The 12,741-nt window shown below is 35.3% G+C and overlaps 1 protein-coding gene across 49 annotated transcripts in view; it reads left to right on the forward strand.

The window, feature by feature from the left end:
• The window catches only part of LOC128886338 (calcium-activated potassium channel slowpoke), a 113,157-nt gene that overhangs the window by 27,648 nt on the left and 72,768 nt on the right, over positions 1 to 12,741 (forward strand). For all 49 annotated transcript variants that reach the window (XM_054141089.1, XM_054141135.1, XM_054141124.1 and 46 more), the window contains exons 3-6: positions 1,970 to 2,031; positions 4,181 to 4,277; positions 4,546 to 4,809; positions 5,383 to 5,550. In XM_054141089.1, coding sequence (XP_053997064.1) covers positions 1,970 to 2,031; positions 4,181 to 4,277; positions 4,546 to 4,809; positions 5,383 to 5,550 — 591 coding nt within the window. The remainder of the gene's footprint in view (positions 1 to 1,969; positions 2,032 to 4,180; positions 4,278 to 4,545; positions 4,810 to 5,382; positions 5,551 to 12,741) is intronic.

Consider the following 12,741-nt stretch of genomic DNA (forward strand, 5'->3'; position numbering starts at 1 on the left):
GATCGCACAGTGCAGTTAGCTAAACAGAAATGTTCAAAGTTACAAGAGAGTAGCATTCAAGTGATACCTACTCGAGGTCACACGAGGACCGGTCGTTTATTTTAAAGAAAGTCAACGGACCAGAGGAAGAAATAACGATAAAGGAAATAGAGTTGTAAGAGTCCTGAAGTCGGTAGACTTATAGTCACTCTTATCGAAGCATGTTCTACAACGTGTATTGCAAATGCATCGGCCAGAGACTAGACTCTGGTGATGAAATGGTAGCATTGAGCCAGATTTCTGTAAACATAGTTACATCATACGCCTTAAAACCAGCGATTGACTTCGTAAACATACTTAGATCAGCCCAGGCACGTTTTGGTAATAAATTATAGCACTAAAGTATTATTTTCTTTTTTGTATTTTTGGTGCTTGTGTTAATTGTATTATTATAAATGAAAACATGTACTATATAATGGCATATAAATAATATAAATAACGGTATATAAATGTACTATGTGGAGCAGGAAAATAACGCGTACAAGTGTGAACTTTTCCTAAATGTGATTCTATCATTTTTCTAGGAAATTACGATTGATCAACATTTAAAAAATGGAACAGAAAAGACTAACCGAAAGAATAACTCAATTCACTAGTTAAGTGAAGTAAATAAGTAAATTGGGGTATATTATATAAATAGGGTGATTGTGGTGGGGGTGGTCGACAGTGGTCAAGGGTGGCCAATGGGTCAGCTGGCAACTAAGAATGGGCAACGGATAAGATCGACGTCGGGAGATAGGAATTTTTGAGATCGAAAAGTTTCGTCCGCGCTGACACTATTTGTGCTTTTGTATCCAAACAGGAGGCGTTGCGTCACGAGGTTGACAGTTAATTCGATAGCACGTTCGATCTGTCGAAATGTCACTACGTGGAAAAATAATATTTCCCCGAGATACTGTTTTTATTGCAATAGGTGTTGTCAATAAAAATGTTTAATTTTGTCCGCTGAAAATTCCTGATAATTCCAATTCCTAAATTTGTTATAAATTTAATATGACTTAAATTGTAAGCTCAACAGAAATTAAATATCAAATAAAAAATTGTTCCTTCTCTACAACGATATTTAACAAACGTAAAATTCATGGTAATTTCCAGGTGATAATCCTTTCGCCTAAGTGGCCACTAGTTATCGAATCGATTCACTGAAACGGTTATAGGATAGGCGGTAGGCTTGATAAGTGCTCGGATCGTCGATGAGGGAGTTCACTAGCCTGCCGAGAGACGAATAAGTTCTTATTACGATATTCAACACATGGTAACCCTGAACTCTAATGTCCATTTGCTCAGGCTAACACGGAAACGACTGGGCTGGTCTACTCCAACGAGGTCTGAGCGCGTACAGCCGGTTAAAAATAATTTGAACGAGAAAGGTGCATTGAGCTCGTGATACTAGGTGTAATGCACTCGATCCACTCGAGGATTGATTTCAGATTACCATTGTTTCTCTTTTATCACCGCTTTTTATTTTATTTTCCCGCGGTCTATAATTAGCCTCTCCTTTGATCATGCTTCTATTATTCGTTTCCTTTGACTTGGTGCCGACACAGGCTGAAGTCAGTGCTTGAATAATGTATGGTTCTAATATATGGAGGTGTAAAATTCGCTTTTGACCAATTACCATTTTGGCACGTCCTACCAACGCATTAATATTTTGTGTTCTCTTTCCTCTTTGTTGCACATTCCTTTGTCGCTGGCCAGCAAATGCGTCCAAATATCACCATTCTGAAGTGAACAATATGAAATTAAATAGAATAAAAGATTTTTGTTCAAAGAGCAACAAGGGGACATGTCTTCATTGTAATTTATGAAACACCTGAGAATTTATAGTCCTCAGACACTATTTTCTACTTTACCTTTAATTTGTAATTCTTGCTGAATTTATTTTGAATAAATATTATATATTAACGACGCTTAATTTTTTATGTTTCAGGTGGTGTTAGTTTTCATTCTCAGTATAGCGTCGCTTATAATATACTTCATCGATGCCTCCAGGTAAGAAAACTAACTACAGAATTGCTACTTACCTGAGAAATTGTCGTTAAGTTATTCCCACCACTTCCTGGACCTGGTTGCACCGTATCAATTGTATATAATTCGCTCTCACTGTTTCTCAATCTCATTTCCAATATATACAAAAGGGAGCAAGGCAGAAAGATGAAAGATATAGAGTGATACGTTGTGCAAAAGTAATTAAAAATCGTAGAGATAACATCATTTGATATTCTAATTCCGAGCAAATTGAGACTTCTCGTTTTTCCGCCCCTATTGTATAGATTTATATAATTAATTTTGTCGTATTCTTTATATGTTTCATTCAACACTCCATAGTTCCACTAGGTAATTACACGTTTATATTTACATTTTTATTCGTTTAATCCATATGATGTGTATTTGTTATAAGCGAAAAGAAAAAGAAACGGTTTACATTTATAATTCTAATTGTGAAACGCTAAACTAAAGAGAGAAAATAAGAATGAAAAACTATATATATATATAGTATAGTATTTTTTAACATAGAAATTTAGAAGAATCTGAAACTTCTTATTTTTCCACCCCTTACTGTATAGATTTATGTAATTAATTTTGTCATATTCTTTATATGTTTCATACAACACTCCATAGTTCCACTAGGTAATTACACATTTATATTTACCTTCTTATTCGTTTGATCCATATTAAATGTTTTTCTTGCAAACCAAAAGATTTTTTACATTCATAGTTCTACAGTTTTACATTCATAGTTTTACAGTTTTACATACTAGTCACAGTCCGTTTAACTAAAGGAGAGATACTAATTAAACTTTAACTAAACATTTGATCCAATGTTTAACAATAGAGAACCTTTATAATTTCTTAGTTGATTTATCAAAGAATATATATGTACTTTTCATGCTGTAATCACATTAACATTCACTTAATTTACTTCTTCTACTGCCCACATACTGTAAATTATTTGTTCAAATATTCTCTCATATTATGTTTCTTTTACATTTTCTACGCCTCTTGTATACAATCTTTAGAAAAATGTTTTGTATCACCGAGAAGAATCAAATTTTATGCTTGGAGGACAATGGAAAATTTCAGTTAATATCTTTTAATACGAGGCATTGTTTTTGAGAAGATCACGAAGATCTATAAATTACACGTATAACTTAACGTATGTGTCTGTACAGTGCTCACTGTTTCTACTTATAGTGGTATGACATTATCTGTTCGTTTTGCTGATTTTACTATTTTCTAATCGATTATATGTATATACTCCATTAAAACAGATGATACGACCTACGATATTGACCGCCAATGTATCAAGTAGAAATAATTAGTAATGGTCAGACACATTTACGAAGTAGTACTTAATCCCACACGTACTCCACGAATTTTCAGAATCGATCTCCTCGAAAACAAAACCTCGTATCAAAAAGTGTTTTGCATATTTTGCATTGATTTTTGCACGAGGAATCGCCATATTCCCATTGATACCAATCGTTCTCATACACCTACTATAACCATCGTCATACTCACAACGAAACGTATTTTCTATAACTTTTCCATCATTTTTCTGTTCAATATTTTTTACTTTTCGAGTACTGTGAGTATATGCATTCTTCAGCAATTTCTTATTCCTCGCTAACTATTAAATTGGCCACTTTTTATTACTGTTTTCAATTGTGTAAAATATTTATAGTTATATAAAATTAACTGATTTGTGGAATTCTGTTTAGTGTCCTTTAAGCATACGACGTTAATTTAATTCTGTGTAACATTTCTAATAATGATAATAAGTTTCATTATTTTTAAACAATTGTTAGCGTTGTGTCAAATTAGAATATAGAATATTTGAACAATTTCGAAACGTAAATCGATAGTGAATTGACAACATTCTTCTACGATGACATTATAAGAAATGAAATATCTAAGAAGTTATAAAGCGTGTAATGTTGACAAATTTGTTGGTATAATTAATGTTAGAATTTTGCGAAGAAGTTTGCGTTTTCATTAGACAAAACGTTAACGAGCATGTAGGAACTTAATGTATTATTTTTATCGGTCTGTTTTTGTCGTTCATTTTCCTTTAAGCTTCGAGCAAGTACGCGAATGATCTCAAATTAATGTATCTTTTTGTGACGATTTTTTGTTACAGCGAAGAGGTGGAACGTTGCCAACAGTGGAACAACAACACTACTCAGCAGATAGACTTAGCTTTCAATATATTTTTTATGGTCTACTTTTTTATACGCGTAAGTCACAACACCGTATCCAACAAATTTACATAGAACACTTACTTAAAACACGATTCATGTATATAAGGATTAACTTCTGATTAACTCAAGTGTTCAGGAGCTTCAGGATTTTCTTCTTCGATAACAAGTGGCAGAGACTTTCATTCCTATCAATTACAGAAACATTCTATTCAAATAATATGTTAGGATAAACATGTACTCGATACAACTATCGTGAAATAGTCAGTGAACGAAGAGAATACAGCAGTTTGTTTCATTGCTACAGTTTATCGCCGCCAGTGACAAGCTGTGGTTCATGCTGGAGATGTATTCGTTCGTGGACTACTTTACGATACCACCGTCCTTCGTGTCGATATATCTCGATCGGACGTGGATCGGACTGAGGTTCCTCCGAGCCCTACGACTGATGACGGTCCCTGACATCCTCCAGTACCTAAACATTCTAAAGACATCGAGCTCCATTCGTCTCGCCCAACTCGTATCAATCTTCATCTCCGTCTGGTTGACAGCTGCTGGCATCATTCATTTGGTGAGACAGTGATTTCTATTCGTCAGCTAATTTTTTAATAATTAAATAGAACGTACACGATACACAGAGATTGGAAAGATTTAATTTAATAACAGGCAACGAATAAAAGCAACGCATATTTACTCGAGAAGTTTATTCGACGGAATACTTTAATTTTTATTTATTCGGTGTGACATTTTTATCCAGATAAGAATTTTGTAGAATGTTAGTAAGATATGTATAAACAAAATTTATATTAATTAAAAATGTACAATTTACTTTTTATGAGTAACTAAAATTGATACTGGTTTTTTATGGTAAAAATAAGAATAATTCACATTTTCGTTACTCAACTACATAAATATTAATACTACTTCTTACTTGTATTAATTTAATTTCTATAATAATTATCTCAAGAATTATGAACACAAGAATCCAGTCGTGAATTTTATCCTCTGTTTCTTATTTATTTTATTCTTGTATCAGGATGTCTTTCAAGAATAATTTCAATAAATTGTTATCGAAAGGACATTTTCACCGAATGCATGTTAAGTCCCTCTGGATGTTGGATTACGTATATTCGTTTGTTTCCAGCTTGAAAACTCAGGGGACCCGTTCGAGTTCACGAACCCGCAACAGCTTCCGTATTGGACTTGCGTTTACTTTCTAATCGTGACGATGTCTACGGTAGGATATGGCGACGTTTACTGCCACACGATCCTCGGCCGAACATTCCTAGTATTTTTTCTACTCGTCGGTTTGGTAAGCCTTTTTTCCGTCTGTTTTACATAGCCAAAAGTATCGAAGTTCAATATGTATACCCAATAAACTGCCCTTTGTAGTTCACTATAGGAAGTCTCGCGCGAAAGACTGAATGGCCTGAGTAAATATAAATTTTTTCTTTTTTTATTTCCTTGGAAGTCACGTCCTAAGTTGTCAATTTCGAACAGGCAATTTCGTTTTCGACGAGAAGTACTTGGGACGAACTTTGCGAACACTATGTCCTATTACGTACATGATTTTATTAAATTCATAGGAGGATCATCTTCGAAATTCTTACTTTTATGAATAGAAATTTCATTTGAAATAATTCTGTAAACATTTCATAGTTTCGAAGATAGTCCTACGATAGCCCTACGATTCCTTGTATTTTCATCGTATAGATGAATTCTTAATGACGAATCTAAGTGACAGTACTATGGTTGAAACTTCCAAAAATCTGGCCAAATTATTAACCTGCATATTTCTAATTTATTCGTGGACAGGAATTTTTCAAAACAAGAAATTGGAATATTTTATTTTTCTTTGTTTCTATTTCTTTAGAATCCTATATTATTTCCCCCCTAAGGAAATTTTTTGTATTAATTTTGTATACTGTTAGATGAAAGCTACATCCGTATTTATGCATTCCACAGTATTTATTTGAATTTATATTATAAAAGGAATTTTAAAAAACAATGTACATTATCGTGTTCTAAATTTCGTCAAATGGATCCTGCTCAGATTCTTGGAATTTCACAACCATTGCACACAGCACCAATAAGAAATCTACCGAATATATCAAATAACTCTATCAAAGTTCGCAAAGTTCGTCTTTTTAGAATAGAACCGTCACGTCTCGCCAATGATTGTATTAGTGGTGGTAAAGATACAAGGAACTCCTCGAGGCATGCACTCAAAGGGTATGTAAAAACCTCGCGAGTACCAGACGTTGAACGCGTTTCTTGCCTCTCGTACGGTCGCGCTTGGTTGCCTTTCTTCAGACCTCTAACGTGCCGGTGTGTTTACGAAAACATGACATGCTGGAAAATTAAGAATCCTGGTATATCGAGTCTCCGCGTATCTTAGCTTTTACGAGTTCACTGTGTCTTCCACCGACAGTACATTCGTAGATTAAATTGGCGAAGCAGGTGATGGCCGCAAGATTTACCCCCCTCCCAACCCCAAACACACAAGACGATGAACATTTCGAATACACGGTGTTCTCTGGTCGATTCTTCGGCGACCATACATTTTTCCAGGACATAAATACGTGAACTCAACTGGAGTCGTGATATAAATTATAATACGAAGTAGAATGTTCAGTCATCCCACAAGGAATACGAATTTTCTGAGTTCAATTAAATTTCTTCTAAAAAATACTATAATGAATTGAGAAAAAATGAAACAAACTTTTTACCTACTTACATAGTTGTAAGTATGAAATTCTGACTAAACGTCGATTTCTATGATAACAGAAAACTAGGTTAATTTAATTGAATTCAATTGCAATAATTAATTCTCTCCCAATTAATATTTCATCACCCCCTATGTCTATTTATCATCTCCACTTTCCTTTTGTATAAAAATCCTATCCTAAAAATTTTGCAAGGCATTTTTCTATCCACGTATCTCTGACTATAAATTTCTGAACAAGCTTTTGTTCGTAGTACATCCTAAATTTCTCCTCCAGCCGAGTAAAGAATTGCCGTTCAGTTTTTATTGCTGACTTCGGTCTGCTCAATTGCTCGCGATACACTTCCATAGCGATTGTTCGGTCGAGTGCCTTAAAATGCAGTTTCAGCATATTGCTGTTTGCATATACCTCCAAACAATCAGTCGAATCTTTTCTCGATACCTAATCTTACCTTGCCATTTAAAGAGTTATCTCTACCACAATTTATTACATGACAATTACCATTTTAATTCTTTAAGTCATGCCAAACCAAATCTTTATAAAATTCGAAGATCTATTCAAATGCAACTAGTGAAAATTTTTCATTTTGTATACATTACAATTGCTATTTTAATTTTTGAACTCATGCTTAACTTAGCCTTTATAAAATACAAATATATACCCAAACTAAGGCCCTGTACATTAACTACCCAAATTCCCTGCTTCATATTTCACCTGGTGAATTCGTTCCATAAGTTTCCTGTACATCTACCTAAATTGCTCCAGCCCGTGAGATCCGATTTACCTAATTTTTCAGTATTACCACCGGACAGTTTGCTCCAAGCGCATAACTTTGACGTTCTAAGCGTCTCGTCTTATAGGGAAATTTCGCCTGTTACCCGTGGGATGACTTAACACATTTTTCCGCCTAACCGAGCGTGTACCAGAGGACAGTGTCATTCGACGTGGAATCGATTGCTTTGTTTGAACGACGATGCGCAGTGTCTGCGACAAGCATCCTGTGCGCCGCGAATGTACGTGCATACGCGAGCATGTGTGGCTTATCGATCATACTTTACGTATTAACATCGGTGTTCGAAACGAAACACCAAGTCGATCTTTACACCTGGAAACTACCATTGCTATGTCGATGGCTAAAGGAAAAGTCTCTGGGCATCGCCGTTTAAACGTGGGCACGTCTAGCGTAACGTTTGTCTACGAATGTCGTTAGAACACAGAGAGATGTTGATACCATAGCTCACACTATTTGTCGTCGGAATTGTAGAAAGACCGTTTCTTTGAAATGTGACACATTCGACAAACCTTACGTGGCATACAACAGCCGAAAAGTTTCTCGATGGAATGAAGACTCGACTCATCTTCGTGTTTAGTTATCTCTGTATTTATGTTTATAAATATATAAAACTTATCTGAAGACTGCAATTAGTTTGGATTACATCAAATTCACGTTAACGTATAGAATATTTCAGTAATTATTTCATACCAAATTTTATTGATGTTCGTTTATATATTTTCCTAGCATCCTAAAGTCTACTGATTCTTTAATATTTAAAAAAATCAAAATAAACATTTATTCTCCGAATTTTCAGCTTCGGAATGGAAACAAAAAGTAGCAGTAAATTAAAATATAATAAAAAATGCAGTAAAATAAAATACTGCAGTTAAATTGTTTCGTAGACATAAATATTACCAATTTTAGTTACGTTTACCTTGTTTCGCATACAAATTGAATTAATCTCAAACAGAAATTCCAAACAATGAATTCTGAAATTAAACGCAGAGGATAAAATCAGTTTAAGGTAGCATTATGCATTGAAGTCCTCTTCAAATTCGTTCCACCACAATTGCACCCAATTACTTGCTACACAACACGATGAGTCGAGTCTTCATGGAGCATCGAAGGAGAACGTAAAAGGACCAGCCGAGGTCATCAAGCAGCTTTACACACCTTCTCTTTTTTACATTTATCGAATCGTACCTATTTCAATTGTGCCCCAATCCCTACGAGTCGCATATATAAAAAGAGAAAAAAGAAACCATCTTTTATATATGCCACGAGAAAGAGAAACTTCTCATCGGTTTACAAAAGCAGCTCGCGCTAGGTCGGTCCACCTGCACGCCAGCTTGGACCGTCTCGTCTTGCTACCGAAACGAGAAAAGAAACTTTAAATGAAAGGATAACCGAGAAAAAAAAAAAGATAATTATGCGAAAGGAAAACCGAATGGATAAGTAAAAGAACGAGTACCGAGTAAGAGCTTGAGAGTTCTCTATAGCGATACTGGCTACCTGTGCCTTATGCCTATACCTCTATGTGTGGCCGTAGTCGGGATCGCCATGATGTTTCGTGCAGGTATGCCTTCCTCCTTCTCGTGTGAAAAAAGAACAAATTTCAAACCACTTCGTAACATAGTAAAATTTATGCGAAAAATTTAGTCCAACGATAGGGACTCGCCTCGAATGTTCTTATCGCGTTGGCTCAGGTTCAAGCTCTGAGCCTAGGACACCGAGGAAAGAAATAGAAAAAAATATGGACGGGATAGAGGTTGGCATAGAATATTTAGACGAAAGAAAAACGAAACACTCGTGACGGTTTCCGACGGCGAGCTTCTATCGTCCTCGTACCTACACGCCTCACTCTGTCGTATAAAAAGAAGAGTCTGTACTGCGTATCGCGACGGCACCTTGCGCCTCAAAGTCTCTTGCGGTAAGGTGATTAGAAGAAGAGACTCCTCTATACGTAGTTGCTGAAAAACTCTTTTTTCTCTGTACGCTGTCTCTTGACTGCCCCGGCTTCCGGAGAGTTTACTTTCGTTCAGCGCCCGCACGTGCGGGCTTTCGAGCATACTAGGCCATTGTTAACGATGGTGGTTGAATTGCACAAGGTGTCCCATTTCAATCCGTTGCGATCGGACGTCATTTAGGATATTGGGGTGAATGGACAGGGTTAGGAGGAAAAAATAAGTAATCGTTGACATTTGTTTTAGAAGTTTTTTGTCGTAGATGCATTTTAAGTTTTTAGATAATATTGTATAAGTTAATGGCTCCCTTTCTTGAGTCGCAGGGTTTACGTAAAGAATGTATGCCTCACAAATGAAAATATGTCTACCACTGATCTGAAAAATCAATTTTAATAGGATTTGTGCTTCTAGCGTCGTTTCTTGTAACTTCCGACCGCAAAGGGTTAATTTGTAATGGACATCTCCAAAAGTATGTTGAATTGAAGGAAGTGGATGTCCAGAAATGAAAGAATATCATTTTTCTTAATGCAGGTGAACATTATGTTCATCATTCACAAATAATAAGCTATACAAGATTTAAAATATTTAGTCACTTGCTAATTAAACTTATTAAAATTGTGCGTTGAATATTTAAGAATGAGACAGTGGATTTTAACACAGTTGTACCATCCTTTTGACAATAGAAATCTAATGTTATTGACACTAATTTTAAAAGCAGCAGTTATTCGAATATCAAAAGAAAAATCTATTAATTATAACTCATTGTGTTCATCGTACTTTTGGAGATAGGGTTCACTTACCGAATGGCATAAAAAACACCTTGTCCAATTGCAGTAGAGGATCGTTAAGCGACATCGAGAAGTTTTGAGACTGTAGAACTGATTGCCTTTTCGTGCACAAATTCGGTTGTGACGAAATCGCGTGAATAAAAAAAAAAAAAAAAAAAAAAAAAAAAGAATCTGAAAATCTCGCGGGAACACGGTATATTATCGCGGTATAATGTGAGCCCGATTTGTTGCAGCAGCAACAGTTAACTTTCGCTGAAATAATACCAAAAGAAAAATGGCTGGGTATGATGCTCATTGTATCTTAACAACATGTCTGAACTCCTAATTAACATACTTTTACTCTCCTTTCTACGTTTCAATTTGTTCTACGAATCTCGTCACGCTCATTGTCTGCCTTTACTTTTTTCCAACAAGTGTATCGATCATCGTCAAACGACACGTGATAAATCGAATCAACGAGCTTTGATTTGATTTGTCGCGGTTTATTCATTTTTGCTAACTAACTTGTGCTAGCAGGGTCCCTACCTACGGAACGAGCCTCGAGTCCTCTCGCGTTCGCGTGTTCCGCCGTTGAGAAATATTTTTTTTTAAAACAACAGGAAGATTCGTCTGTGTCGTTATGGTGATTCGAGGCACGTCCTTCCAGAAGGCACGAAGTCTGACGATTTTTAGTATAATGTTGGTGTCTGTGCGAGCTTGATCTATGACTGTTCATTCTGTCTGTATGTCTGTTTGTTTTCTGCGAACGCTAACATGCTGCTAACGTTACTCTCATAAACACACGTTTGGCCGCTTATAACTTTGATTTCCAAACTTCCGTTTGCGAAGTCGTCGACGTCTTTTCCTTTCAGTCTAGTCACTCTAAGCGTAGGGCGTTGGAAAAATATTTGTATGATACTCGTATTATGTGTATATTCGACGAAGTCGTTGGAAACGATGATAAGGAAATTTCTTATATGAAAGGTTTCAATTGTTAAATTAAATATATGTATATAAGTAAAAAATAAGAATAAAATGTACGTCTTCTTCATAGAGAATTTCCTCGTTTTGATGTAAAACGAATTGTTTACATCTCGATCAGAGCATGTAAATAATCATCTGTTCGACTATGACAGTGGATTAGTTTATCTATTATTTCTAACGACTACGTGAAGCCATATACAAGACCTCGTATTCATAAAAAGATCTTTACAATCAAATTTAGAGTGACTGGATTATTTCCTGTTGGTCGCGAACACCCTGGATAATTACCAAGGAGAAAATCCTAGCTTACTTGAAGATTCGTGTTTGAGCCTTTTTTGGCTGGAAACAACAAACAATCGAAGTATGAGAAATTTAGAACTCAATTTAGAATTCATTTTCTCGCTCCAGGACACCTTTATTAATTACTTAGTAAAGATACTATAGATACTATTATCAATTGTCGTGTTTTGTCAGTGAAACCTCTTAATTCTATTGTTTACTGATAATTAATGGAAACAATGTCCTCGTACCATTTAGAGAGCAGTTTGTTTTGGAAGCTTCTCAAGCTGTTTGGCACTTGGTTAAAAGTATGATGTCACTGAGATCTGATGTGTTATATGTGATTTGATCGTTGAAGAACCGCTTCAAACCAAATTCGATGACTCCGTCTCTAGAATTATAGTTTCGATGTATTTGAAAATTCGAATTCTATCAAACACAATTGCAGCCACAAAGAAAAATTTACAGATAGGTTTATCCAGTTTTTTTTAAATAATTCTTTTCTTGCAAATCAATTGAATAGAGTATTTTAAAAATAAAATAGAGCCACAATCTTTGAACTGACAGCTTGGGAATCTTCTTTTATCAATAAAGTCCTGGAGTCTTACAATTATCAAGATTTTTTTCAATTATAATATGATAACAGTTCCAAATTTTCTTTTTCGAATTGTTACCATCGCGATCATCCAACCTCGTAAATTCAATGCAATAAATTTCGTTCTACAAAACACCTCCTCCCACTATACATTATTTTATTGTGACTTTTGTTCCAATCGCAGTGTCTTTAGTTGCCTGAAATGTCTAACAATAGCAAGAGAGTGCATATATCTGTGGATTACCCGTAACATAATCAAAAATTGAAGGGAGCACTATGAGATCCTAAAGTTCGAACAGAGAAATTGTGCCATTTTTGGATACATTAACGAAATAACGTTAACCGTTCACAGTGGGTCGTTGATTCTTGTAGTATTACAGTAACGAAAACATTAGAATTTAGTAAAATTGCAA

This window comes from Hylaeus anthracinus, unplaced genomic scaffold, assembly GCF_026225885.1.
Source record: "Hylaeus anthracinus isolate JK02 unplaced genomic scaffold, UHH_iyHylAnth1.0_haploid 11982, whole genome shotgun sequence".
NCBI classification, from domain to species: Eukaryota; Metazoa; Arthropoda; class Insecta; order Hymenoptera; family Colletidae; genus Hylaeus; species Hylaeus anthracinus.